Consider the following 27,539-nt stretch of genomic DNA (forward strand, 5'->3'; position numbering starts at 1 on the left):
ACATATGGGGGTGTTGCATTTTAATTTGATTATATCCAGGAGGGGATATTTATTGATTAAATGATATGTTTGTTTTAGGGATTTATACACTGTTTTTCAGGTATAGAACTCCCAAAGTGACTTACCCGTTACTGACTGCAACATTTCTCATATCCATTGAACAAAAGTGCTCATTCAGAAAACATATCATGCACCCAGGGGGAGAGAGTAACAACATTGTGACACTCTTGTGGCAAGGGAAAGGAGAGGAATCTTGCTTGACTTTTGATGGCACACTGAATTTGCTTTTCCAACACAACCATTTACCCTGTGCCAGCCAATAGATACAAGTCTTTGATATGTGAAATGGATATTTCTTCAGACAATGTAAGAAGGCATAAACATTTCCCACTGAAAGAGGAAATGAAACTGAAGCATCATTCGAAGGGGGAATAGGAAGCCGTAAGAGTATTAAACAACTATCATCACAATGCTAACCCTGTACACACTTACTAGGTAGCAAATCCTTTGAAGCCAATGGCTTTACTTCTGAACTGACATGTATAAGATTGCACTGTAAGTAACTGGAACTACTTGCAGCTAAGAAGTGGGATCAATTCTGATTTCACTCAGTCAAATTATGTGTGACAGAAGGAAGGAGAGGCATGTAACATTTGCTTCAACTAGATGTCATAAATATGTGTGTTTAATTAAACAATATAGAAAAATATGCTTAGCTGGACTCAATCTATGCTCCAGTCTTTATAGGCTGGAGGAGGAGCCACAGACTTCTATGCTTTCACTGCCCCCAAGACTTAACTGATACCCTTATTAAAGGAAGGTGATTTCTGCTGACTTCAGAGGTGGTGATCTTGTTTTCTTAGTAAGTGAACTGGGAACTAAAAGTCAAACTTGAGGAATGATTAGTAGAAGATGTGAACATTTCATATGTTCTGGATTAATTCTCATTAGCTTTAAAATGGTGAGTCCAAGTAGTTTGTTCCTTAACCATTTCCGGGAAGTAATTGCTGGCTTTCTAATTAATAAATTCAATTAACATTTGATGTGTATTATTTTATTTTTTTAATATCCTATTATTTTGAAATGATGTTGGTTTTGCTTTAAACATTTTAGATTGAAGAAGATCAACGTTTAATCTTAAACAGTTAAGACTATACAGAGTTCCTTAATGAAGGGCTCAAGTCAAAACATGTTGAGTGTAATATTTTTTAATAAATTAAACTCTTCATCATATTACTGAGTTATTTTTTTGCTCTGCATTGTCTGGGTTTTATTCCCTTGAGGGACCACCCAAGAGGAACATGCCTCTTTATTGTAACTCAGGCAACTCAATTCGCAGACAGTTTAAAAGGTATACTGTATTTGGCTAGAAGTTCCTTTATGCTGTGGTGATCCTAGTAACATTTAATTTCACCTCTGAAACCTTTTAATGCTATTAAAGTATTTATTGGGAGGATATCACTTTAATTTCAGTTCAGCTTATTTTATAGTATAAAATTTAGTATTTTCTGCTGAGATCCTTCAATACAACTAGTCAGAAGTAACTTAACAGTGCAGTCCTATGTATATCTACCTGGAAGTAAGCCTCATTGAGTTGAATTGCACTTACTTTCAGGTAACTGTGTATATTGAAGCCTCCGTCAGATCATTTGCTTCAGTGAACCCAAATAGTCCAGACATTCAGTTTAATTGGTTTGTGGATGAAGGTTTCTAATCCCAGAGTTTTAAACATTTTGGCCCTGATCCAGCTGTAGCAGGCAACAAGTCATACATAATAACTGATGGCCCCTGGTGCTCAGCACATCCTTCTTCACATCAAAATACACATCCCAGTAGGGCTTCAATGAGCACCATGTTATATATAGGAATAGGCATTCAGATGTTTAGCCATAACAATAATATGTGATAGAACACTTCTTGCAGATGTGGATTTCTCATAGCAGATTAAGGAGATTATGGGGACAAAATGCTGAAAATAAATGGACTTATGCCCAAGTAATGTTTGGGGGGTTGGCATGCCAGTCTGTCAGCAACTGGAAACTTTCCCTTCTGAATCAAAGGCAGGAAAGAAATTCAGGACGGAAAAGTGAATGAGTAATGAGATCTGCATACCTATGCCAAATCTCATTCATAGCTTTGTAGCTGCTGTATATATCTCTTCATATTTAAACAGTCAAAATCATATGAGATATTATTGTGATAGTTATTCACACCTGTTTTGTGTAGGGAAATCATTCTCTATTGTATGTATAATGCTGCAATCCTAAACTCAGGACTAGGGAGAAAATCCCAGTTAAAGTACTCAGACTTCTGTGTAAACTACTTAGGATTCTGCTGCTAGAAAATAAAATGTTAAATATTTCCAAAAAGAGTATTTCTCCTTGTGTTACTAATTCTCTAAATGTTCTTTTACAGATTATTTCAGCTAACACAGGTAAAATCTGAAATATATTTTCCTTTGTATTTTTTTTTAAGGGGCATCAGAAGAAAGATGAAAGCCCATATTTGGTAGACTTCAATAAATTTGGAAACATTTCCCTATACATTGGTCTTTTTAATTTATATTTTAATTTATAAATTTATTACCATCATTATCAAATGCAAGTACTCGGTACGTACAAATTAAGTCAGCATATATTCATAAAACACAGTACACACGCAGAGAGAGAAAAATGCAAACAACAACTTTTACCCAGCCATAAAATTGCAATAACAAAATCAATCCTAGTAAATATTCCTTGTCCATTTAAAAGGTTCAAGAACCCAATCCATTTATTAACACTTCAGTTATACATGTCTAATATTGAAAGAATTTTCTAATACAGTTAATAGTATCAGTATTACATGTTTTGCATTTTCAATTGGTCAAAAAGTAAAAGAGCTTTAATTAAGGCTGTGTTCAAATTCAGTTTCTTTGTGCATTTCTCTTAATTTATTCTGGCTGCTGTGTCATACTTGAAGATATTGATATGCTGATATTCTAGTCTGACCCTTACTCATCATGTCATTTTCAGTACATAATAATACTACTTAGTGTTTATAAAACACTTTTATGACTGCTTGCTGTTCATTATCTCACTAGTTTGCAATCCTATACACATTTCCCTGGAATTAAGCTTCATTGAACTCAGTTTACTTCAGAGGAGACACGCATAAGATTGTGCTGTAAGTCTTATAAATACCCTGCATGGCAGACCAGTATTATTGTTGTTGTTGTTGTTCAGTCGTTCAGTCATGTCCGACTCTTCGTGACCCCATGGACCATAGCACGCCAGGCCTTCCTGTCCTGCGCTCTCTCCCGGAGCGTGCTCAAGTTCATATTCATTGCATCCGTGATGCTATCTAGCCATCTCATCCTCTGACGTCCCCTTCTCCTTTTGCCTTCAGTCTTTCCCAGCATCAGGGTCTTTTCCAGGGAGTTTTCTCTTCGCATTAGGTGGCCAAAATATTTGAGCTTCAGCTTCATTATCTGTCCTTCCAATGAGCACTCAGGGTTGATTTCCTTTAGGATGGACTGATTTGACCTCCTTGCAGTCCAGGGGACTCGTAAGAGTCTTCTCCAGCACCACAGTTCGAAAGCATCCATTCTTCGGCGCTCAGCCTTCCTTATAGTCCAGCTCTCACAGCCATACATTACTACTGGGAAAACCATAGCTTTGATTAGACGGACCTTTGTCGGCAAGGTGATGTCTCTGCTTCTTACTATGCTGTCTAGGTTGGCCATAGCTTTCCTCCCAAGGAGCAAGCGTCTTTTAATTTCATGGCTACAGTCACCATCTGCGGTGATCTTGGAACCCAAGAAAGTAAAATCTGTCACTGCTTCCATTTCTTCCCCTTCTATATGCCAGGAAGTGATGGGGCCAGATGCCATGATCTTAGTTTTTTTAATGTTGAGACCAGTATTATTACCACTTTCATATTATAGATGGGGGTAAGGTGCTGAGACTGAAAGATGGAGGCTTGTTTAAGGCAACCTCATGACTTCTGGCTGAGCTGAAACGTTACCAGTACTTTCCTGGTTCACAGCTCATTCACCTAACCACAAATGACAATCCTATACATAGCTACTCAGAAGTAAGCCCCATTGAGGTCAGTGGGAATTACTCCCAGGTAAGTGTGTATCAGATTACAGCTTAACTCTCCTATTGTGTGCCACATCTCTAAAACTGAGGGTAAATAACATTATTTTTTCAACTTATTTGTCCTCCCCAAACTCATGAGAAGTAGGTCACCATTTTGCAGATGGCGAACTGAGTCAGAGAAATGACAGCGATAATGCTGAAGACTGCAAGTATGTGGGTTCCATTATCAGCGGTGTAAAGCCAGCAATAAGAAACCCCTACTTCCACAGGTGTATCTACTTATCAAATGTATATCAGTTTTAAACTAATTTAACTCTCATGGCTTTCCACAAAGAATGCGGGAAATTTTAGTTTGGCAAGGCACTTAACATTTAGTGTTAGAGACCCCTAGCCCCCCTTGCAGAACTACAGATCCTGTGATTCCCTGGATAAAGGGAATTACTAATAAACCCAGTCTTTTAGATTGAAGCCAGGAACTATTCTATTACAAGTTAGGAGGAAACTGTGAGTTCTGTCTTCATTTTCTAGGTTTTACTGTCTCCGTTTATGATGTGACATCAAGAAATATTTATCTCCGATGGCCCAAATTTCCAGGAGCCTTTTCTTATCGAGTCATGGCAACCCCTGTGAACACAGTTGAGCATTCTTTGTTGGTCCATTTCAGTGATGTTACACTTGTAGGTACTCTAATATCACTAACTCCCAATACAGTCCACATTGTAAAGGTGGATGCTATGGATAAAAATGGAGTTACACTGGCAGAAGCACAGACTATGCAGCTAACAGGTTAGTATGAGTTACTTTAAAATATTTATTTTTGCTATTTACAACATTTATATCCCGTCCTATATCATTAAGATCTCAGGGCAGTGTGCAGATAAAAATGAGTTGATTCATATATTTGTTTAATAGTCCCACTGAAAGCTATCAGAAATTTTCTCAGTCTCATATGAATATGTTCTATCGAACCTCTGAAAGAAAAAAGACAAAGACTGTGCTTTTGCACCTGGTTAATCTGCTGAAGGGTGTAGTCCTATGTAAGAAGCCTACCAATAAGCAGGACTGTGACCAAAAAGTGCTGTGGCACTTCACCAAATGTAAGCATTCCATTGAGAACGTAATATTGTATGTAAATATCTACACACTGATTGAGGTATATTAATATGCTTTATGCATTTGGTTAAATAAATTATTCCTTACAAAAGTGAATGGCAAATTGAGCCACTTAGACTCTCAGACACAGCTCCTGCTGAGCTTTGGGGGACAGGCAGGGTGAGGCAAATGCAGAGGGGGAGCAAACCAAAGAGCAAAGACTTGTAATTGCTCTGACTAGCAAGTAACTTTGACCAGGAAGCCTTTCTAGGGGTCAGGAGACGGGTATCCCCTGACCCATTCTGGCCTATTGTAGGCGTTACATGTACGGCTGGTCTTCCTAAACTAGGTGGTAGTGTGTAGATGTTTAATCCCTGTGTAACATTCCTTGGGTTGCTATTTAAGACCCACTGTGGCTTCAATACAGTACTGACAGCAATCCTGCAAGATGTTTGCTTGTTGCTATGCATGAATACAGCTACCCTTCTGGAATCTCAAAGAATCTTTGTGGGTTCATAAACTGGGGCTTCTGTTTGTGCTAGAGCACATCCTTTGCATGCAAAATACCCAAGGTTTGATCCCAGGCATCTCAAGGCAGGGCTGGGAAAGGCGCATCTGAAATCCTGGAGAACTGCTGTGAGTCAATATAGACCAGTGTTGGGCAACCTGGTGCCCTCCAGGTTTGGGACTACTACTCCTATCAGCCCCAACATATTCCTTTACCACTACCCATGCTAGCTGGGGCTGATCAGAATAGGAGTCCGGAACTCTGGAGGGTGCCAGGTTGCCTCCTTGTGGTGTAGCCAGTCCAGAGCTAGATGGAACAATGGTCTGACTTGGTATAAAGCAGAGTTGCACAGCCTTTTCGGCCAAAAGGGCCACATGTGATGCTGGCTGAATGATTGGGGCCACACACCCACACAGTGACCCTGATACAGATCACTCTTCATTGCTTGCAGTGGCAGGGATAGCAACCTGTAGGAACTCTGGGGGCAACGGAGCAGAAAGTTCAGGCAGCAAGGAATTTATGGGGGAATGGGGGTCAGAGCGCTCTTGTGGGGGTGCCAGTAAAGGCGTTGGAGGGCTGCTGGTTGTGCACCTCTGGTACGAAGGCAGCTTCCTAGGTTTTTGCTAGGTCCAGGTTCAGCCCCACCCTGCCATTCTTGAGCATCTCTGTTGTTGTTCAGTCGTTCAGTCGTGTCCGACTCTTCGTGACCCCATGGACCATAGCACGCCAGGCCTTCCTGTCCTGCGCTCTCTCCCGGAGCGTGCTCAAGTTCATATTCATTGCATCCGTGATGCTATCTAGCCATCTCAACCTCTGCCATCCCCTTCTCCTTTGGCCTTCAGTCTTTCCCAGCATCAGGGTCTTTTCCAGGGAGTTTTCTCTTCGCATTAGGTGGCCAAAATATTTGAGCTTCAGCTTCATTATCTGTCCTTCCAATGAGCACTCAGGGTTGATTTCCCTTAGGACTGACTGATTTGACCTCCTTGCAGTCCAGGGCACTCGTAAGAGTCTTCTCCAGCACCACAGTTCGAAAGCATCAATTCTTCGGCGCTCAGCTTTCCTTATAGTCCAGCTCTCACAGCCATACATTACTACTGGGAAAACCATAGCTTTGATTAGACGGACCTTTGTCGGCAAGGTGATGTCTCTGCTTCTTACTATGCTGTCTAGGTTGGCCATAGCTTTCCTCCCAAGGAGCAAGCGTCTTTTAATTTCATGGCTACGGTCACCGTCTGTGGTGATCTTGGAGCCCAAGAAAGTAAAATCTGTCACTGCTTCCATTTCTTCCCCTTCTATATGCCAGGAAGTGATGGGGCCAGATGCCATGATCTTAGTTTTTTTAATGTTGAGTTTCAAACCAGCTTTTGCACTCTCCTCTTTCACCCTCAACAAGAGGCTCTTTAGATCCTCTTTGCTTTCTGCCATTAGGGTGGTATCGTCTGCATATCGGAGGTTGTTGATAATTCTCCCAGCAATCTTAATTCCGACCTCTGATTCATCCAACCCGGCATTTCTCATGATGTACTCTGCATATAAATTAAATAAGCAGGGTGACAATATGCAGCCTTGTCGTGCTCCTTTCCCAATTTTGAACCAATCGGTTGTTCCATGTCTGGTTCTTACTGTTGCTTCTTGACCCTCGTACAGGTTTCTCAGGAGACAGGTAAGGTGGTCTGGTACTCCCATCACTTTAAGAATTTGCCACAGTTTGTTGTGATCCACACAATCAAAGGCTTTAGCGTAGTCAATGAAGCAGAAAGAGACGTTTTTCTGGAATTCTCTTGCTTTCTCCATGATGCAGCTAATGTTGGCGATTTGATCTCTAGTTCCTCTGCCTCTTCTAAACCCAGCTTGTACTTCCGGTAGTTCTCGGTTCGCATACTGCTGAAGCCTAGCTTGTAGGATTTTGAGCATCACCTTGCTGGCATGTGAAATGAGCGCAATTGTGCGGTAGTTGAGCATCTCTACACCAGCCTAAAATCCTGCATTTAAAACAGGGCTTTCTGCTTCCATTTTAAACACAGGATCACAACAACTCCCTTTTTCACCTGTTTCCCCCCTCCCCACCCCTTTCCCCCTCCGACTCCTGGCTTCTGAGTCTTCCATTCTCTTTCACTGATCTCGCTCTTTTTCTTGCCACTTTAACTGTTCTCACAGAGGAAACTGAAGTGGAACAGAACAGGGTAATTTGATAGCTCATTATCTGCAACCTATTTAAAAACGGGAACAAAGGGCATTTAGTACAGGAGATGCCCTGGAGGGTCAGGGGAGGGTCACTGCATCATGTAAAGAGCCCGCAAACTTCAGTGAAGGAGCAATCTCAATCGCAGGATAAAAGATCAGTGTGAAGAAAGAGTCCCTCTTCCTTCTCACTGTTAATGGGATGGAAACAAACTGCGCACCCTGAAGTGCACTCTGCCTGGCAAATCCTTCTTCCATGTCTACATTTGTTGCTTGCACTGCTAATACCATTCCTTTACTTCCTTCTAGGCTTGTGGGGTACCAGTTAAACCAAAACCAGCTGCACACACACCCCGCCCCCGCCCACTGTACTTGACCCTTCATCTCAGTCCTTTCTCCCAGATTTCCTGTACCCCATCAGGGAATCAGGTGGCCTAATCTGAAAAACCCAATTGTAGAACATTCATTTACACCCAAGGTAACTATGTCTCCTCAAGTGCTGAATGAGGATATGAACCCACAAAGCAGTGAAGCCCATAAAGGATCTCTGTAATGAAATGGAATGAAATAAACACCCTGTTCTTTACTTGGACGTTTCAGGGGTGATTTTGATGAAAAAAATATTTGTAGTGAAGTTGGAAAGGCTTTAGTTAAAGGAAGATGAGAGATCTCTACTGATATTCCTGCTATGTCTGGATAATTCCTAGCTACAATCCTTTATTAAATAATGCTTCGCATAATTACAGATGGTGGGAAAGGGACACATATCTGACTGACTAGCTTTGAATGAAAGAATGTCTTGGCTTATTACAATAGGCATATTGTTCAAGAAGAGCTGGCCCTGCTTGTGGAAGAATAGCTCCTGTGATACTGCCAAGGTCTCTGAAAGCCTGTTTTTTGTTTGTTATGAAATTGCTGGCTGTGTTTCAAAGTGTAGGCTTACACTTTGGATGTCTTTCCATTTTACTTCCTTTTGGTTTTGGTTTAGGCCACGTATGTCCATTTTGTGAGTCGACCCCCCCAACAGACACACACACACACACACACACACACACTTTTTTTTTTTTAGCTCTAGCACAGTGTTTCCAAACTTCTCACTGCTGAAGTACTTTTTTCTGAATTAAACCTGGAGGTCTCTTTAGTCACCTCACTCTTACATAGTGATACCATCAGGGCAGGACTTTGGGCAGATGTCTGGGTCCCATGCAGCAGAATGAGCAAGAGGGCTCCTAAATGTAGCAGGATTGCATCACCACATTTTGAAGTAAGCAAAGTAATACACATTGCTGTCTAGAGACCCACACCATCCAATAAGACCGTTAGGTCTGGAGTCTAAAATGACCTTACTGCACATCTGCTCTTACATTTGGAAAGGTTTGCTTTTAAAGTGTGTAAAAGATAGAATTATCCACCCTGAGAGGAGCTTACTCCAAGGGTTACTGCATGAGTGACTGTTGTGATACAGAGACACGACAGAATTATTCATCCATAGTAGAGGCAAGAGCAATGAATAATTCAAAGATGCAGCAGGCAGAAGTCTCTGTGGTTGGGTACTTTGGATTTACAGGTAGTTTAATTCTTTAACTGATTTTCCAAAGCACACTAGCAGTTCTCTCTCTCTCACCCGCCCCCGCCCCCCAGTTTGGGAAATACTGCTCTGTCAGGGCTAAACTACACTCTGTGTGAAATACTAGCATGCACAGTTGAGCTTTTTAACCTCCAAATAAGTGTGTGAGGCTCTGATACACATTGGAACCACCAAACACAGGTAGGGGAAGTTTAAACCTTCCCACCCAGCAGTGTTCCCCCCTTAAATGCCCCCCCTCCACACATGTGGAACTAAAGAAAAAAGAAAAAAATATTTCCATACCTGGTCCTGATGTGGATTGGGGACCCTCATGCTTATGTGAAAGTTAAAAAATAAGTGAGACTCATTTGCACACTACATATTTAATGTAACATGTAGTTTAGCCCCAGCACAATCCTATACATGTCTACTCAAAAATCTTCTATGGGACTTACTCCCAGGTAAGCATGCATAGGATTGCATCCTTTCCACATTAATTTGTCTGAATGCCCCTATTCAGTCATTCAGCCTCTGCTCATGCGAGGACTAAAAAGTGTACACACAAGCCCCACCCCAATAACCCCACATGTCTGGCATCTCTTTAGACCTTTGTGCATTTAGTGCCAAGGTTTGAAGAAGAATTTGTAACTGCATTCAGCTGCAAGCACTTACAGGCCTGCCTGTGATCAGGAACTCCACTTTCTGATTGCGGAAAGGTTAATAAGCGCATTCAGCCAAACTTCCTTACAACCCCTTTCATACCTTAGCAGTAAATAGGCAAAGGTCTAAAGAGGAGCCAGGGAATAAAACCTGTGATAATGGTTGCAAAGCACAGGAATGGCCCTGGAGGATAATGGCGCTGTGTAAAGGACCCGCAAACTACAGTGAGTGAGCACTCCTGAACGCATGATAAAAGCCTCATGTGGAAAGGTTCTCCTTGTGTGAGCTGGCTAAATGCCTGCATAGGGCTAATGTCTGCCATGAAGCCCCCAGTGAGTTGCAAGGGATTCTGAGGCATGATCCAGGGTGCATATATGGATTCATGTGAGGCACTGGCAGGGGCTGTTGGACTCGCCATCGCTTTATGTGAACATAGAGATGAAGAACGTTAGAAGCTGCTTTTTACCAGGTCAGACTACTTGTCCATCTATCCCAGTGTTACTTGGATTGGTAGTGGCTCTCCAGGGTCTCAGGCAGAAAGAAGCATTCCCCCATCATCTGGAACCTGATCCTTTTTAATTGGAGATGCCAGGGATGGAAGCTGGGACCTTCTGCATGCAAAGCATGGTGCACTGCCTCTGAACTATGGCCTTCCCTTCAGAGCACAACCAACACTCTCCTTTGGTTGCAGATTGGAGCGTCCCTGGTGCACAAGCTTCTCTTCCACTATTGAACTTCAAATTGGGGAACCCCTGAGTAGCTTCCAAAGAACAAAGCTCCCTCTGAACAAAGTTTGAAAACCACTGATGTATGCTATGCTTTAAGCTATGGATCTGTATATTTTTCTGCACACAGTTTGATTCTAATGTACTGTGTGGAGTAGATGTACTGTACTGTGAGCCAGCACGCTTTCATGACCTGGCTATTACACGAGCATGATGAGCTGACCCAAGATTCTCTTCACATCCAGCATACTGGGATTGACACTGATCCACCAGCAATGGCCTTTAGGTAGGGGATCTCCTCCTCCAGAATAGCCATGGCATCCTGTGTTCATTTGCTGAGGACCAAACTAGGCAAGATGCCATTAATGCAAATATAAACTGGGTGAATGGCTTTTAAAAATATAAATAGCAGCTGCAAAGCCCAATCTAGACTGCGAGCAGTGGAGGCTGCTGGCTCTAATTTTGGTGGGGCTCAGCATCCATTCTGGGTTTTAGTCAGAACCAGCCAGAACCTTAGAGGAGCTATTCCAAAGTGCCGATCCATTCCCCCCCCAAAAAAAATTGGTTCAGCACCTTGGATAGCTCCTTTAGAGTTCTGGCAGACCTCAGAATGGGTTCATCACCCCACCACAATTGGAGCCACCAGTCTCCACTGATTGGGACCCTGATGGGTAGTGGTGCTTTAATGCTTTGGCCTCTGTGGCTATAAGCAGGCACAGGCCCAGACTCCAGACTGGGACTGCAGTGGTGGTGGGGAGGGGAGATCAATCCTCCCCACCCCCATGATAGGCTCAAACCCGATTAAGGTCATTGCATCTGCTATTTACTTTTTAAAAGCCATTTGGGTAATTGCTGTTTGTGTGAATCATGTCTTGTCTGGTTCTCAGCCAAGTGCTTCTATCAAAGCAGCTGCCTCCTGGCAGATGGAATGGAGAGCACCTCAGGGCGGCTTCACATGGAGCTTTATCCTGCTATTGAGATTGCTCACTCACAGAAGTTTGCAGGCCCTTTAGATGATGCTGTTAACTTCCAGGGTGTCTCCTGCACTAAATGACCTTTGTTCCATTTTTTAAAAGATCGGAGATAATGAGCTATCAAATGACCCTGCTTGTGTTCCGCTTGTGTTCCCTCTGTGAAAAAGGAAATGCCTCAGGAAGAGGAGCTAAATCAATGAAACATATGGAAGACTCAGAGAAGGGGAAGAAGAAGGGGGAAAGGGGAGGGGGGAAAGAAAGAACATGTAAAGGGAGTCTGTTGTGATCTTGTATTTAGAAGCAGAAAGCCCTGTTTTAAATGCAGGATTTTAGGCTGGTGTAAAGATGCTCTCAGTGTCTGTACCATTGGATAGCACAAGGTAGGGAGAAATCCCCTTTCCCCATTTTTTATCCAAGTCTGGAGCAAGGCTGTGTCAACCGTCTCGGGTCCAAAGGGGCAAAATCATCTGGAGGATGGAGTACGGATGTGGCCCTGCCCTGCCTACAGCTCCCTTTTTCTTCCTTGGAACTGCACAATGGCCCTGTCTAACCGTAGTGATAAAGGATCCAGGTGTACACCCATAGTACACCTACAGGTCATAACATAGTCTGTACTCTCAAGTGCTCCTCATGCACTCACCAGAATAAGGATTCATGCAGTTTTTTAAGACAAACATAGCCTTCGATCATGTTTCAGGCACCAGAGGCTGCTAAAGTAATATGTTCTATCCACAGAATAAAAACATTAAACGGAAAACCATCAAAGCCAGTCCTTCCTGAGCTCATACTTTTGAAATTACCAGTCACATTCAGCAATGCAAAGTCATGTCCTTGAAAGGTGATATGTCTGTTGAATTTGAAATGATCACAGTTCTCCCTCCCTTTTTTCAAGCTCCTGAGATTCCCATTATCGAACAAGCTTATTCAAAACTGAGTAACAGTATCACAGTGGAATGGGCAGCTGTCACTGGGGCATCCAGTTACCTGCTGACAACACAGGATGGAGAGTCTTTCATTGACACAATAGTCACACATTCACCAGGCACTGTGACACGGCTGAAGGCTGCTACACTGTATAAAATCACCATCCGATCTATAAACGCTGGAGGAAAAAGCCTGCCTTCACCTTCAAAGAAGGCAAAGACAGGTGCTTTTTGATCTCGTTTAGACACTGTAGATATTAGATGTTAAGGATACATTTGAAACAGAACCGTTTAACATCTTTCCTCAATCTATTTCAGTCTGACTTCCAATCTGGGAGACTATCTCTTCTTTGAGGCTCACAAACAAAATATTTCCGAGTTGATTGCTCTAGACCCCTCATTGACTTTTGACGCTGAAGATCATCACAGTCCTATTGGATTATCTTCAAAATCTAGGCATCCGTGGGGCAACACAGCACATAGCTGAACTATGGAATTCGTTACCACAAGACACAGGGATGGCCACGACTTAGATGGGTTTAAAATATTAGACAAATTCATGGAGGACTAGGCTATCAATGGTTACTAGTCATGTTGGCTATATACTGCCTCCAGGATCAGAGGCAATGTACCTCTGTACCAGTTGCTGGGAAACATGAGTGGAAGAGTGTTATTGCACTCATGTCCTGCTTGTGGGCTTCTCACAGGCACCTGATTGGCCACTGTGGGAAACAGGATGCCTGACTAGACAAACTTTTGGTCTGATCCAGTAGGGCTCTCCCTATGACCTTAACAATAAAATGTCTCTGCTTATTTGTGCCTAGGCCTTCCTAGAAAGTGGGGTTTAGTGGATATTGTTCAACATCTTAGGCATCCTCCCCCCACCGTCCCCCATGGAGTATCTTAGAAGTCTGTTTTATTGTTAATGTCGTTTAATTAATATCTGTATGAAACTGCTGGAATTTTGGAGTGGTGCATCATCAGTATGCAGATGACATGCAACTCTACGTTGCATTGTTTAACAATCTGGCGGCGGCAGTATTATTTTGGAACCAGTGTTTGGGGACTATGGAAATGTTGAGTGGATGAGGGGAAGCAGATTGAAATTAACTTTTGAGAAGGTGCATTAGATATTTGTGAAAGATCTGGATGCTCTAAAAGCAGTGAAAATATTGCTATTCTTTTATTAACAAGTTAATTCTGGGAAGCTCTCTTAGATGTGGCCTTGGACAAGACCTTGATCTAACACACACCCATACTTCAGCTGGTGGCTGGTTCTAGGAGCAGTTCGTACCTGATGTGCTGACTCTCTCTCTACCTGGAAAATGGGCTCTGCTCAATATTGTCCTTGACTGCATACCTCAAGGACTGAATAGTAAAATGTGCTTTACATGAGACTTCCCTTGTAGACTGTTCAGAAGCTTCAGTTGGTGCAAAATGTCACTGCTCATCTCTTTGTAGGACCTCTTTGCAGAACATAAACTGGTTTTTGGTAACTACACTGACTACCAGTTAACTTCTGAGCAAAACAGAATCTGATCGTTTTGACTTTGAAATGCTATACAATTTACATCAATTCCTATTTGAACCTTCCTGGTCATCCATGATTGTCTGCTAGGAAAGCATGAACCATGAAAGTATTGGACGCCCATTTCCATGCATTATAAAGGAATTGTGACTGAATTGTAGCTATTTATACATGTATGTGCCCTTCACAATGAATAGGTGTGTACATCTCTTTTGTACTCATGTATGTATACATGCGTACAAAACATTAAGTGAGCAACAGCCCTAAAGCTGCTAACCTAGAGTGAAATCTTGTCCACAAGTGCACACAGACAAAATTCCATTGAACCTGACATATACTTGCTCCTTCACAGTGCTTGCTGCACCAATCCTGATAGCAAATTCTCCAAGTTATGACAACGTTGTGGTGAGCTGGAGAGCTGTATATATGGCGGTTGGATTCTTCGTGTCTATCATGAGATCAGATGGTTTGGGTGGCATGTTGAAAGAAAACACCACCAACAACTCCCTGATATTTTCCCATCTAGACCCAGGAACTTTCTATACCATCAAAGCACATGCTTGGGATGCTAATGGGGTACCTGGGGATGACTCCACCTACAACCAAAGAACAAGTAAGAAGCAAACTGGAAAGCAAAGCAAATAGCTTTTGACAAGGAACAGTCAGCTCTAAATAAATGTGACAATCATAAAATAAAAGGTTCTAATTTCTCATAGACTTAATAGTGACAAGTGTTTGAATGACTGTTTTGTTTAAATGTAACTAAATTTGGATTGGCTATTGGAAATGATGAGAGTGGAATAAAAATATTCCTTTACGCTCTTGAAATCAATAATTAAACGATGTACACTAAACAAAAACAATACTAGAAGTACAGACACACATATAGTTTAACATCACTGAAATATTATCAGACGTGTATCCCGCAGGAGAAAACCTCATTTGAATACTGGACTTTTCATACAGTTAAAGTTTTTTTAAAAACATGCCTTTATGGGGAAAACTTGCTGGCCTGTATTGGAGAAAATCTATTTTCTGTTTATATTCCATAAAATGGTGACCCTATTAGCCACAGTGAACTTCACCCTTTCAGCTTCTAAGCTTCGAGCTAATTTCCCACCCCCATGCAGAATGATAGATCAGTTGTACTGATTATGAAATGTTTTTATGTGTTTTATGTATTCTTTGTTATATTTTTCTACCTCTAGTGGTCATTGTTGTAACCAATGGCTGTAACAATAATAATAATAATTTAAAAAAATCATTCAAATAGTTTGAATTAAAATGTAATTCAGCCTCATTTCTACTCAAAATAATTTTGAAACCTTTCTTTCTTTTTATTTATTATAATATAGGGCCTCATGCGCCAGGAGATGTTCAAGTGGTTTTTGACAGTGGAGCTTTGAGAGCAACTGTTTCTTGCCTGCCAACAGAAGGAGCTTCCAGTTACATCATTGCAGCCTACAGTGGTACCTCCAAGTTGAACTGTAGTACAGCTTCCACTTCCTGTACTATCCCATCACTTAACTGTGGGGCTGTGTATTCCCTTTCTGTTATAGCAAGCAACGAAGCTGGTTCCAGTACACCGACAGAGGCTGTGAATTTCAAAACTGGTATGTGAACTTCAGCAACCCACACATACAGTTCATGGTGTGTGGAGAAACCTATGGAATAAAGAAATACAGGCCTGATCCATTTGCTGACTGTCGATAACTCTCAGAGGAAAGAATGTATAGTTTATATTCCCCTTTAGGAAAAGTATCCTGTGTAGGAAAAAAACAGACAACTATAATGTTAATTTTATAAACAGTAACATGCTTATGAACATGTTTATAAACAGGAACATGTTTGTGAACAGGAACATGTTTATGAACATGTTTATAAAATGATGGATGTTGTGGAGAGAATTCATTGAGAGAAACTTTTCACCATCTTTCATAACACCAGAACTTTGGTGGCAACCAATGAAATTGATTGGCAGTGGGTTCTGAAAGACAAAAGGGAGTACTTCTTTACACAGCATGTAAACCTCTGGAATGAGGATGAGATGACCACTAGTCTAAGGGTGCAATCCTATGCATGTTCAGACAGAAAAAGTCCTAAAACTCCCAGCATTCCTCAGCCAGCCATACTGTCTGGGGAATGCTGGGGGTTGTAGGACATTTTTCTGACTAAGCATGGATAGGATTGCACCCTGAATGGCTTTTAAAAAGGAATAGACATCTTTGCAGAAAAGTAATCTCTCAGTGTGTATTTGCCATGATAAGTAATTTGAATCTCCACATACAGAGGCAATGTATCTTCGAATATACTAGGTGCTGGCAACAAATAACCAAAGGAGAGCTATTGCCTTCATGGCCTGCTTATGGGCTCCCAAGAGGCATTAAGCTGGCCACTGTTGGAAACACGTACTGGACTGTATAGACTGAAGATGGGGGGAACCTGTGGCCCTCCAGATGTTGCAGGCCAACAAAAAACATCATCCCTGACCATTGGGTATACTGGCATGGTTTGATGGCAGCTGATGTCCAACATCTGGAGGGCCATACATTCCTCACCCTGGTATAGATGAACATCCCCGCCCCCCAGCCCCACAATATGATTGTCAGGCTCAGCTTATGTTCATATGAGAGGATAAAGTAGTTTGAAGTTAGGATACAGAAGAAAATTTGAGTTGGGTTCATTGGCGTGACAGTTTTGAAGAGGGTCAGATGTGCACTCGGTGTACATCTGAACCTTATAGTCAATGCATGCCTGGGTCTCCAGCCTATCTGTATCCTTTTATCTGTCCTGGTCCATATGTACCACAGAGGTGATAGTGAGATCAATGAGTGATATATAATCTACACAGCTAAAACTAAAATTTAGGGGTGTGAAAGTTCTGTCTAGTTCTCACATTTTATGTCTGGTGCTAATGGTCTAAGCCATCAGGCTGTTTTTCTGCACCTTTGGTTGTGTCAGAGCTGGGCTGGGACAACTGAGCAATGACATTGGTTCCAGGGCTGGCTCCAGGCTGAGTGGTGGTGGTGGGATACACTCCATGCAGAGGCCCAGTTCGTATGACCCAGCAGCTCATCATGGGTGAATTAACCCACAATTAGCCCCAGCATATGCAGGGCACGTGCGGCTGCCATTTTGAATATGCAACCTCTGATTGGGGGTTGCAGCATATCATGCAGACCTGGCCATTGTGGGTTAACCAAGGGTTAAACAACCCACACTTAACCCAGCTACTAATCGAGGGTTAAGGGTGGCTTGTTTAACCCTTGATTAACCCACGATAGCCTGGTGCACACAACACGCCATAACCCCTGATTGCCCCGATCAGAGGTTGCATATTCAAAACAGCAGCCACACAGACGTGCTGTCTTGCAAACCAGGTCAGTGTTCTTTGGTGTACCACTTTCTTTGGGAGTGGTCTTATCTGGCTGTGCTGGCAGTGCTGGGTGGCTGTGTCTAGCCACCCTTTTAAATTCCCACAATACCCCTGGCTTGGGGGCATTGTGGGAAATGAAAAGGATGGCTAGATCCAGCTACCTTGTGCTGTTTGGAATGCTGTCTCCTCAAAAAAATTAAGAGGACCCAGGGCAGGCATCATCCATTGGCCCAGCCAGGGCCCTAGCAGCTGCTCAAGGATGCTAGGTGCTGGTCCTGATTAACTTTTAAGAAAAAGGGTATGGAAGGTTGCTTCCATGAGGATCATTAAAACTCCTGCTCTGCATAAGAAACTCCCATGTGGTTCTTTGGGTTGTGGAGGAATTCTAAGACACAGTTCACCATGCTTTGCAACATTTTTATCACACTCTGGTCTTGAGACAGACTATAGTTCCTGCTTCCTAACACTATACACTTTCTGGTACTTTTCCACAAGCCTCTACTCCAGCTTTCCCCAACCTGGTGCCTTCACAGGGTCATGGCCAAGGTTTACTTTGAATCTTGGCCATACATTTATTATGCCAACTTCACATGTGATAGAAATGTACCAGGTTTCCAGTGATCTTCCTCCACCACTCTAGTACTGAGACATGCCAAGCACTCACCCCTTTCTCCAGCAATGTAATGTCCTGTAATGACCCTGTAAATAATGAATTAAAGGCATGAGACTGAAGCCTCTCTCTCTGTGTGAGAGTGCTTAAGGATAGAGGGGCCAAGGGATTTGTGACACTATCTGCTGTGCAAATTGCACAGCATGGATTGATCCAGCAGTCACTCTTTAGCATTAAGGTTGTGCAGGGGGTACAGTAAGAGCTGAAGTCTTCAGCACAGGTACACTTAAAAGATCAGATGTTCTACAATAGCACATCCAATCCATGAAACATGCACCAAATTAGCATTTCCTAAACAACTTCTTGACAGGAGTTTTAAAAACTTTTTTCAGTGTAACAGTATGAGCAAAGTTAAAATGTATTTTTGTTTAAAATTTGACTTTGCAGCCCCTTGTGCTCCAGCAAGTATAGCAATTGAAGAGGATGAGCCAGGCAACTTGGCAGTGTCATGGTCCAATGTTGACCTAGGTGATTATTATGTCGTCTTTGTGAAAAGTGACGATGGCTTGGAAGTCCACTGCAACACATCACGTACCCGGTGTCACTTCCAATCAGACTGCGGCTTCACCTATTTTATTAGTGTCTTTGCATATAACAAAGCAGGGCAGAGCCCCTTAGGTGACATATTCAACTATACCACAGGTAATTGCCAATTTATTTATTTGTGTATATTTGTTTGGTAAATCTCTATGGACATCAGACCAGGTTAGAAATAAGCTTTGAATGGTAAAATAGGTATATAAGGGATTTTAAAAGATGATGGGAGTAATCCTATGGCCGCAGGATCGTTTCTGGGAACCAACCTCGGAGCCCACACTCCAAGGTTGGTTCCCTGAGAACCGACTTTCTCCCCCTCCCGCGCTGCCTCAGAGGCAGCTTGGAATGGCCCCGCACTTGGAAGGGGGCATGAAGCGGCGAAAACAGAGCATTCTGGGGGGTGTTCCGGCACGGGGAAGACGGAAATGCCGGTGCAACACATCCTATGCATCATCCGGCAGACGCTTCCCCAGCTCTGCCTTCCCGCGGCTAGACAGCCAAAATTGGCTGTCTAGCCGCAAATGCAGGGCGGCTAAAGGGTGGAGGAGATGATCTGCTCCACGCTTCTCCTGCCCTGCATTGGATAGGCGGTTACCTCCAAGTTTGGAAGCGGCCGCCTATCCCGGTAGGATTGCTCCCTAATTAGTTACATCTTTACATGCCTGTTAAAGCTGGTGGCAACCAAGTGATCCAGCAAAGATGAGCAATCTAGGAGCAGCTCCATCAGTATCTGATGGAGGAATTACTCAAACTCAGGAGCTGGGCTAGAGTCAGTAGTTTTAAGGCAGGGGTGGGCAACTTGTGGTGCTCCAGATGTTTTAGCCTACAACTCCCATCAGCCTTAGGCAACATAGCTAATGGTGAGGGATCATAGGAGTTATAGGCCCAAACATCTGGAGGGCCAGAAGTTGCCCACCCCTCCTATAAGAGACGCCCCATTAGCTGACGTTTTCCGAGTTGACGCCTTAAATACTGCCATCTGCAGGGGTAATGCTGAGCTGCAGCAGAGAACATGCCAGGCAGCAATTCCTCTGTTAAACTGCCATGACAGGTCAAAGAGGAAGGTCCCTAGAGCCCAGTGCTAGAGTTCCAGTTTTGAGGGCCCCTGGCCCAGTATCTTCACATAAAAATTTATTGCGGAAGGAAACATTTATTCTGTGACTCTCTAATATTGTACCATAAAAATAAATACTGCTGCATTTCCCCTCTTTTTTTCCTTTAGCACCTTGCTGCCCCAGTGATTTTAATCCAGTGTTTGTGTCTAGTGACACAGTTCAGATTGTCTGGTCTCCTGTTCGTGGTGCTGAAATGTATGAAACCAGAGCTGTTGATTGGACCAATGAGCTGCTATGCAATGACACCGCCACAGTTTGTACCTTGTCTGCACTGCAGTGCAACACCCAATACAATATCACCGTCTATTCATTCAGTGAAATTAGGGGCAGTAATACATCATGCGCATCTAAACACGTGGCAACAGGTACTATTCCAGTTACACTTTTCTTAACGCACAACAGCAGTTGCAAGTTAAGAAGATGTGGTGCAAGCTGAGAAGGCTAATTACCGCTGCATTATAATGCATATCTTGAAGTATCAGAAGCAAACCTAGCACGTTTGTCACACTATTTCAGGTGGGAGAGAATATCCAATGGAATAGCTAAGTCCAAACTCCTTTATGTTTCTTCTGTTTGAAAATCTGGGCTCCATTTTATATAATTATCAGCTACATGTTCTGTATCTTCCTGGACTGTACCATTTAAAGAGATCAATATTTGAATACTCTCCCACCTAAAAATATTTTTGCACCTATGAAACTAATTGCTAGCATATCGGGGAGAAAGTTCTAGGCAAACCTCGCCATTGACATGCTAGTTCCGAATATGCAGGGAGGTGTTTTTAAAAATAAGCTTTTACATAAGCTTATCAATAAGCTTATCAAACATTCCCTCACTTAAACTACATTCCACCAGATGATACATCATATGAGGCTGCTATGTATTTTGACTCTCGGATGAACATAGGTATGTTGGTTTGCAGAAGTTCAGGCCATCAGCTCCTGAACAGCTATACCTTTAAAGCTGCAGTCTTCTCCATTCTTATTTGTACCTTAAATCCCATGGAGCCAAATGGGATTTACCTCCGAGTAAAACATGCATCAGATGAAACTGGCAATATTTTTTGGGGTGTTAACAACAGCCTTCCAAAGGGGTTACATTATATTTGAATAGGGGGAAAGAGCACTTTGCATCTAATGTCTTGGTTCTCTGCCAAGCCTCTATATGCTAGCATGGCACAACAATTTGTGGCACTATGCTTTCCCCACCTCCAGAGCCTGCATATCAAGATCTGTCAAGCACCAGTGGTTGCTTTTTTTGCTCTGACAGTACAACAGCTCTACATAAGAGCCCTTGGGCAACACAAGTACAGTTAGGCCACTAGTAACTCCTTAAATCCAGGACCCCTTCAGATCATTTAAGCTGATTGGAGCTGATGGTGCCATAGGCAGCCATAGGCAATGTATAGGTTTGAAAAATTAAGGGGAAAAATGGCTGCAAGTACATCCATGGGCAATCTTAACTAAAATGTTAGGTAAAGGGAACCCTCAGGCAGGAAGCAGACCCTGGACAGAGAGGATGTCTCAAAGGATGCTAACTACGCTCTTTGTAATATTGGGTTTTCATAAGACTGCAGATTTGTTATAATAATCTGCAGCTGTTTTAATGCAATACAAGAATAAGAATGTGGTGAAAATTTGCTCCATCTAAAATCTTTCAGCTCCATGTAGTCCGGAAATAATAAGAGTCTCAAAGGATGTTCTTTCAGTAATTAGTGTGCACTGGCATGCCAATAATGATGAAGCGACATATACAGTCACTGCCAAAGGAGAGGCGGGAAAGTGGCATTGCACAAGCTCTGGAAATTCATGCACTATCCATAATCTCCCATGTGGGTCACTGTTTTCTATCAGCGCTGTAGCAAGTACAGAAGCAGGACACAGCTTGCCTAGTTACAGCATCCCTTTAGAGACAGGTAAGAGACAACTGATTAGAGATGTTATTTACCACTTAGGTATCACTCCCATTTTGTAACAGGGAAATGGTGTTAGAGAGATGGGCAATTGCCAAGGTCACCTGCGCATCCCTGTCTGAGCTGAAGTTTGAACTGAGATCACCCATATTCAGTCTAGTGCAATCTACTGGATTTCATTGGCTTCTGACACATATTGCAAGGACAGTTTGGTACCCACAGTTCTCACAACACACCAAAGAAAGGCTATTGACACTATGCAAACTTTTCATTGAATATGCTTAGGTCACCCTGGCAAGCCTATCCTACTTTCAGGCTCACCAGATGCCTGTCTATCAGATGTCAGATTTGCATATGTGTCTACACAATGTGCAAGGACCAGCCACATGATCTGTACACCACAAACCCACAATGTTAAAAATAGCATCATTCAGACCCACATGCACTGGGCTTGACACACATAGGTCTCTAAGGGATTGACTCCAATGAATAGATAATGAAGGGTTCTGGAAGGGGCACCGACAAGCTGGCAATCTCAATCCCCCATTTTGCATTCAAAAAATTGTGGAGGGGAAAGGAGATAGGTGTGTTACTGTAATAGAGAATGAAAGAGGAAAATATTAAAAATAGCCTCTAGCAATCGTTGCCTTTTATTTATTAAACTATCATTTCCTCCCAAGCCCCACCTACAGTCAGGGCCAGAAATATTGGAACAAGGATAACTGTTTTGGCAGCTGGCCTCTGTACACCACCACATTGACGTTGAAAGGAAACACACCCAGATGGGAGCGAACTCAGGACTTTCAGCTGTAATTCAAGGGGTTTGACAAAAGTGGGGCACTAACCATTCAGGAAGGACAGCCAGTGGCATACACACACCCATCATTGGTGGCTCATAAGTAATGGAACAAACCAACATAATTTCAAACTTAAGGATAGCCTTTAATACCTGGATGAAAATCCTTTGCAGTCAATGACTGCCTGAAGTCTGGAACCCATGGACATGACCCAATGCTGAGTTTCCTCCCTCGAGATGCTTTGCCAGGCCTTTACTGCAGCTGCCTTCAGCTGCTGCTTGTTTGTGGGTCTTTCTGCCTTCAGTCTTGAAAAGCATGCTCTATTGGGTTGAGATCATTGAGACCTGACTTGGCCATTGCAGAACATCCCACTTCTTTGTCTTGAGAAACTCTCGGGTAGCTTTTGCTGTATGTTTTGGGTCATTATCCATCTGCAATATGAAGCGGTGCCCTATCAGTTTGGCAGCATTCGGCTGAATCTGAGCTGAAAGTATAGCCCTATACACTTCAGAATTCATCCTGCTGCTTTGATCAGCAGTTAGGTCATCAATAAACACCAGTGACCCAATTCCATTGGCAGCCATACATGCCCATGCCATAACACTGCCTCCACCATGTTTGACAGATGATGTGGTATGCTTTGGATCATGAGCTGATCCTTTCCTTCTCCATCCTTTTCTCTTCCCATCATTCTGGTACAAGTTAATCTTGGTTTCATCAGTCCAGAGAATCTTCTTCCAGAACTGGGCAGGCTTTTTTAGGTGTTTGCTGGCAAAGGCTAATCTGGCCTTTCTGTTCTTGAGTGTTCCCAGTGGTTTGCACCTTGTTGTGAAGCCTCTGTATTTACATTCATAAAGCCGTCTCTTGACTGTAGATGTTGACAATGACATGCCCACCTCCGCAAGAGCGTTCTTGACCTGGCTAGATGTTGTGAAAGGGTTCCTCTTCACCATGAGCAGAATTCTGTGGTCATCCACTCTAGTTGTCTTCCATGGTCTTCCAGGCCTTTTGCTGTTGCTGAGCTTGCCAGTTAATTCCTTCTTTTTTAGGATGTTCAAAACTGTTGTGTTGGCCACTCCCACTGTTTTTGCTATCTCTCTGATGGGTTTATTTTGTTTCCTCAGCCTAATGATGGCCTCCTTCACTGTCATGGACACCTCTTTGGACCTCATGTTGGGAGTTCCAGTGAACAGCTACCAAATGCAAATGTAACACTCAGAACCATCTCCAGGCCTTTTATCTGCTTGATTGGTCATGGGGTACCCAGGAAACAGGCCACACCTGGCCATGCAGCTGCTTGTCAGCCATTCGTTCCATTACTTATGAGCCACCAACGATGGGTGTGTGTGTATGCCACTGGCTGTCCTTCCTGATTGGTTAGTGCCCCACTTTTCTCAAACCCCTTGAATTACAGCTGAAAGTCCTGACTTGCTCCCATCTGGGTGTGTTTCCTTTCAACTTCAATGTGGTGGTGTACAGAGGCGACCTGCCATAACAGTTATCCTTGTTCCAATATTTCTGGCCCTGACTGTATTTTGAGGTTTAAGAAACATGCACAGTTATTTACATTTCTTTAATTAACAGACAGATGATTAGGGCTGTCAACCAATTAAAAAGATGCAAAAAGGACTGAACTTGGTATAGGAAGTATCCACTAAAATACTGCATAATTCTCCCCAGTTGGGAGAGGCTAGATGAACAGGGTATTATTGACAACTTATCAGCTTTTGAATTAAAAAAATGCATTCAAACTTATTTTGTTTCACTGAAGAGTTGAGTATAAATTAGTCTCAGTAACTACCATCTATGGCTATCAGCAAGGCCCGTGGTTCGATTTGGTGTTTGCAGGTGGCCGACTAGGGTGACACTGAAGGAAGGTGTATGGTGCAGGAGTGTGAATGATTAAATATCATTTCTATCAGTACAGAATCATTCATTCACATGTATTTATGAGTGGCAGCTTGACGTTCTGTGTTGGGTGGGGGCAACCCTTTAACATTTTCACCTAAGATGCCAAAATATCTTACATTTACCCATTAAGAATGTAGCTCAGTATATTGCATAAAAAGCAATAACAATCAGGTGCTAAACCTTTTCTCCTTTCTTTTAAGCTCCATGCTGCCCAGCTGATCTTACAGTAACTCAAGTGACACAGTCTCTGACAAACATCAGCTGGTCTATTGGGACTGGCGCAAAGACATACATAACAATTTTGGAATCACACAAAGGACAAGCCAGGTGTCACACACTCCAAAACTATTGCCTCCTGGGATGCATTACATGTGGAACCAACTACACTGTGTCTGTCAAAGCAATCAGTGAAACTGGTCTAATATCAGACTGTATATACAGAGGATTTTCTTCAAGTAAGTGTGTATATATATATATATATATATATAGCGCCAAAGCACCACATTTCTACCAGATTATCATGCTAAATGCACAATTTATACTCATTGGCTTGGATTCTGAGAACCACAAGTTGCAGAGGACTTTCCTTCTGCTCCATGCCCCTCAAAATGTCTCCTGAAGAGTGTGGTCCTAATACCTACCATTTAAACTAGCAAAGCCAGCTGCTCCATTTGGGGTGTGAGAAAATTGCCAAAAATTGGGCACGTCAAGTGCAGGAGCTTCCCTCTAATATTCCCCATGCTGCACCATTCAGGAAAGTCCCTGACCTTCTGGAGAGACTTTGAGGGATGTGGGTGAAGAAACAGAAAGTGCCCTTCTATGAGCTTCGTTCTGCCCTCAGTTCCTTAGGTCCAAGCCATTCTGTTCCCTGTTCTGATAAATAAATGTACTTCAAATATATCAGCCATTACCAAAGATTTTCCTTTTAAATTGATAACTCCTAGGTCTTTTATCAAGCAAGGCCAAAAAAAGAGTATCTGAAGTTACTTGATGCCCATCAATATTGATGCCTGAACTGTTCATTTCCTTATAGGCATTATTAAAAGTTTGGGGGGCCATCCAAGAGGCTCTTGTGAACTGATTAAACCCAACATACTATAATAGTCTGCGGTAGAGCAGGTTGAACCTTGCTTTTCATCAAATATATATATATATTTTTACTATTATATGATTTGGAGGAGCTGAATCCAAATCCATGAAGTGCCACTTTTTAAACCTTGGGAAAATTTCACAACATTACATTTCACATTATATAAGGTTTCTACACTGTTCTTATATAATTTTGATTATTGTTCTTGTAAAAATGTAACTTTGTGATTTCCTTCAACTATGCATGGTATGGGTCCTACTACTTGAAAACGATGCAAAAACTTGATCAAGAGATATTTATAAAGTGCATGGCAGTGAACACATAGTCAGGCACAAGAAAGGTATTTGGAATAGGCTATGGACCGATCAGTTTATCGAGACAACATTTTTATTTATTTATTTTATTTTATTTATTATTTAACTTATTAATTGCCCATCTGGCTGGTCACCCAGCCACTCTGGGCGATGTACAACATACAATAAAACAATAAAATTCTACAATAAAAACATTTTCTAAAATACCCTAACCCACCCCAAATGCCTGCCTGAACAGCCATGTTTTTAATGCACGACAGAAGCTCATTAAAGAGGGGGCATGACGGAGTTCCCTAGGGAGGGAGTTCCACAGAGTGGGGGCCACTACAGAAAAGGCCCTCTCCCTCGTCCCCACCAGTCTAGCTGTCCTGGCTGATGGGACAGAGAGAAGGCCATCTGAGGCTGATCTTGTTAAGCAGCCTGTCTGGTGCTGCTGGAGGCGCTCCTTAAGATAGGCTGGGCCGGAACCATATAGGGTTTTAAAGGTCAAAACCAACATCTTGAATTTGGCCTGGAAAACAACTGGTAACCAGTGCAACTCCTTCAGCACTGGAGTGATGTGATCTCGCCGGCAGCTGCCTTTAGTCAGGCGAGCCGCCGCATTCTGTACCAGCTGCAGCTTCCGAACCATCTTCAAGGGTAACCCCACATAGAGCGCATTACAGTAGTCTAAACGAGAGGAGACCAGGGCATGTACTACCGATGGGAGCAGATGGTCGGAAAGGAAGGTGCGCAGCTGCCATATCAGATGGAGTTGATACAGCGCTGTCCGGCTCACAGCTGACACCTGAGCCTCCATGGACAGCTGGGAGTCCAAAATGACCCCCAGGCTGCGGACCTAGTCTTTCAAGGGTAGCCGTACCCCATTCAACACCAGGTCAACATCCCCTAGCCTCCTCTTGTCTCCCACCAAAAGTACCTCGGTCTTGTCAGGGTTGAGCTTCAGCCTATTCCTCCCCATCCAGCCACTCACTGTCTCCAGACATTTGGACAGGGATTCTATGGCCAACCTTGGTGAAAATTTGAATGAGAGGTAGAGCTGCATGTCATCTGCATATTGATGACACTGCACCCCAAACCTCCTGATGATAGCCCCCAGCGGCTTCACATAGATGTTAAATAGCATCGGGGAGAGGATAGAACCCTGTGGCACCCCATAAGTGAGTGGCCATGGGTCCGAAACCTCCTCTCCCAGTGCTACCCTCTGGTACCTGCCGGAGAGGAAGGACCGGAACCACCGCAATATGGTGTCTCCAATGCCCAATCCCTCCAGGCGGTCCAGGAGGATACCGTGGTCAATGGTATCAAAAGCCGCTGAGAGGTCGAGGAGAACAAGGAAGGAGCATTCACCCCTATCCAGAGCCCTCCTCATATCATCTACCAAGGCGACCAAGGCCGTTTCTGTCCCATGCCCAAGCCTGAAGCCCGACTGAAATGGGTCTAGATAATCAGTTTCTTCCAAGTGTGCCTTCAACTGCACCGCCACCACCCGCTCAATCACCTTGCCTCAAAATGGCAGATTTGAGACTGGGCGAAAGTTGTTCAGAACTTGAGGATCCAAGGAGGGCTTCTTTAAG

The 27,539-nt window shown here is 43.0% G+C and overlaps 1 protein-coding gene across 2 annotated transcripts in view; it reads left to right on the forward strand.

Annotated features, from left to right (window-relative positions):
- Nucleotides 1-27,539, forward strand: part of FNDC7 (fibronectin type III domain containing 7) — a 45,719-nt gene that overhangs the window by 5,530 nt on the left and 12,650 nt on the right. The window contains exons 1-10 of one of the 2 annotated variants that reach the window (XM_084851563.1): nucleotides 801-961; nucleotides 2,416-2,434; nucleotides 4,611-4,868; nucleotides 12,682-12,936; nucleotides 14,593-14,853; nucleotides 15,596-15,853; nucleotides 18,674-18,928; nucleotides 20,046-20,303; nucleotides 21,599-21,853; nucleotides 24,759-25,013. In XM_084851563.1, the coding sequence (XP_084707689.1) occupies nucleotides 899-961; nucleotides 2,416-2,434; nucleotides 4,611-4,868; nucleotides 12,682-12,936; nucleotides 14,593-14,853; nucleotides 15,596-15,853; nucleotides 18,674-18,928; nucleotides 20,046-20,303; nucleotides 21,599-21,853; nucleotides 24,759-25,013 (2,137 nt within the window). In that variant the 5' untranslated portion in view covers nucleotides 801-898. Of the gene's footprint in view, nucleotides 1-800; nucleotides 962-2,415; nucleotides 2,435-4,610; nucleotides 4,869-12,681; nucleotides 12,937-14,592; nucleotides 14,854-15,595; nucleotides 15,854-18,673; nucleotides 18,929-20,045; nucleotides 20,304-21,598; nucleotides 21,854-24,758; nucleotides 25,014-27,539 lie in introns of those variants that run through there. The other variant, XM_084851564.1, reaches the window with a different exon arrangement.

This window comes from Heloderma suspectum, chromosome 4 (genome assembly GCF_057233095.1).
Source record: "Heloderma suspectum isolate Gila_16-S chromosome 4, 16-S_ref, whole genome shotgun sequence".
NCBI classification, from domain to species: Eukaryota; Metazoa; Chordata; class Lepidosauria; order Squamata; family Helodermatidae; genus Heloderma; species Heloderma suspectum.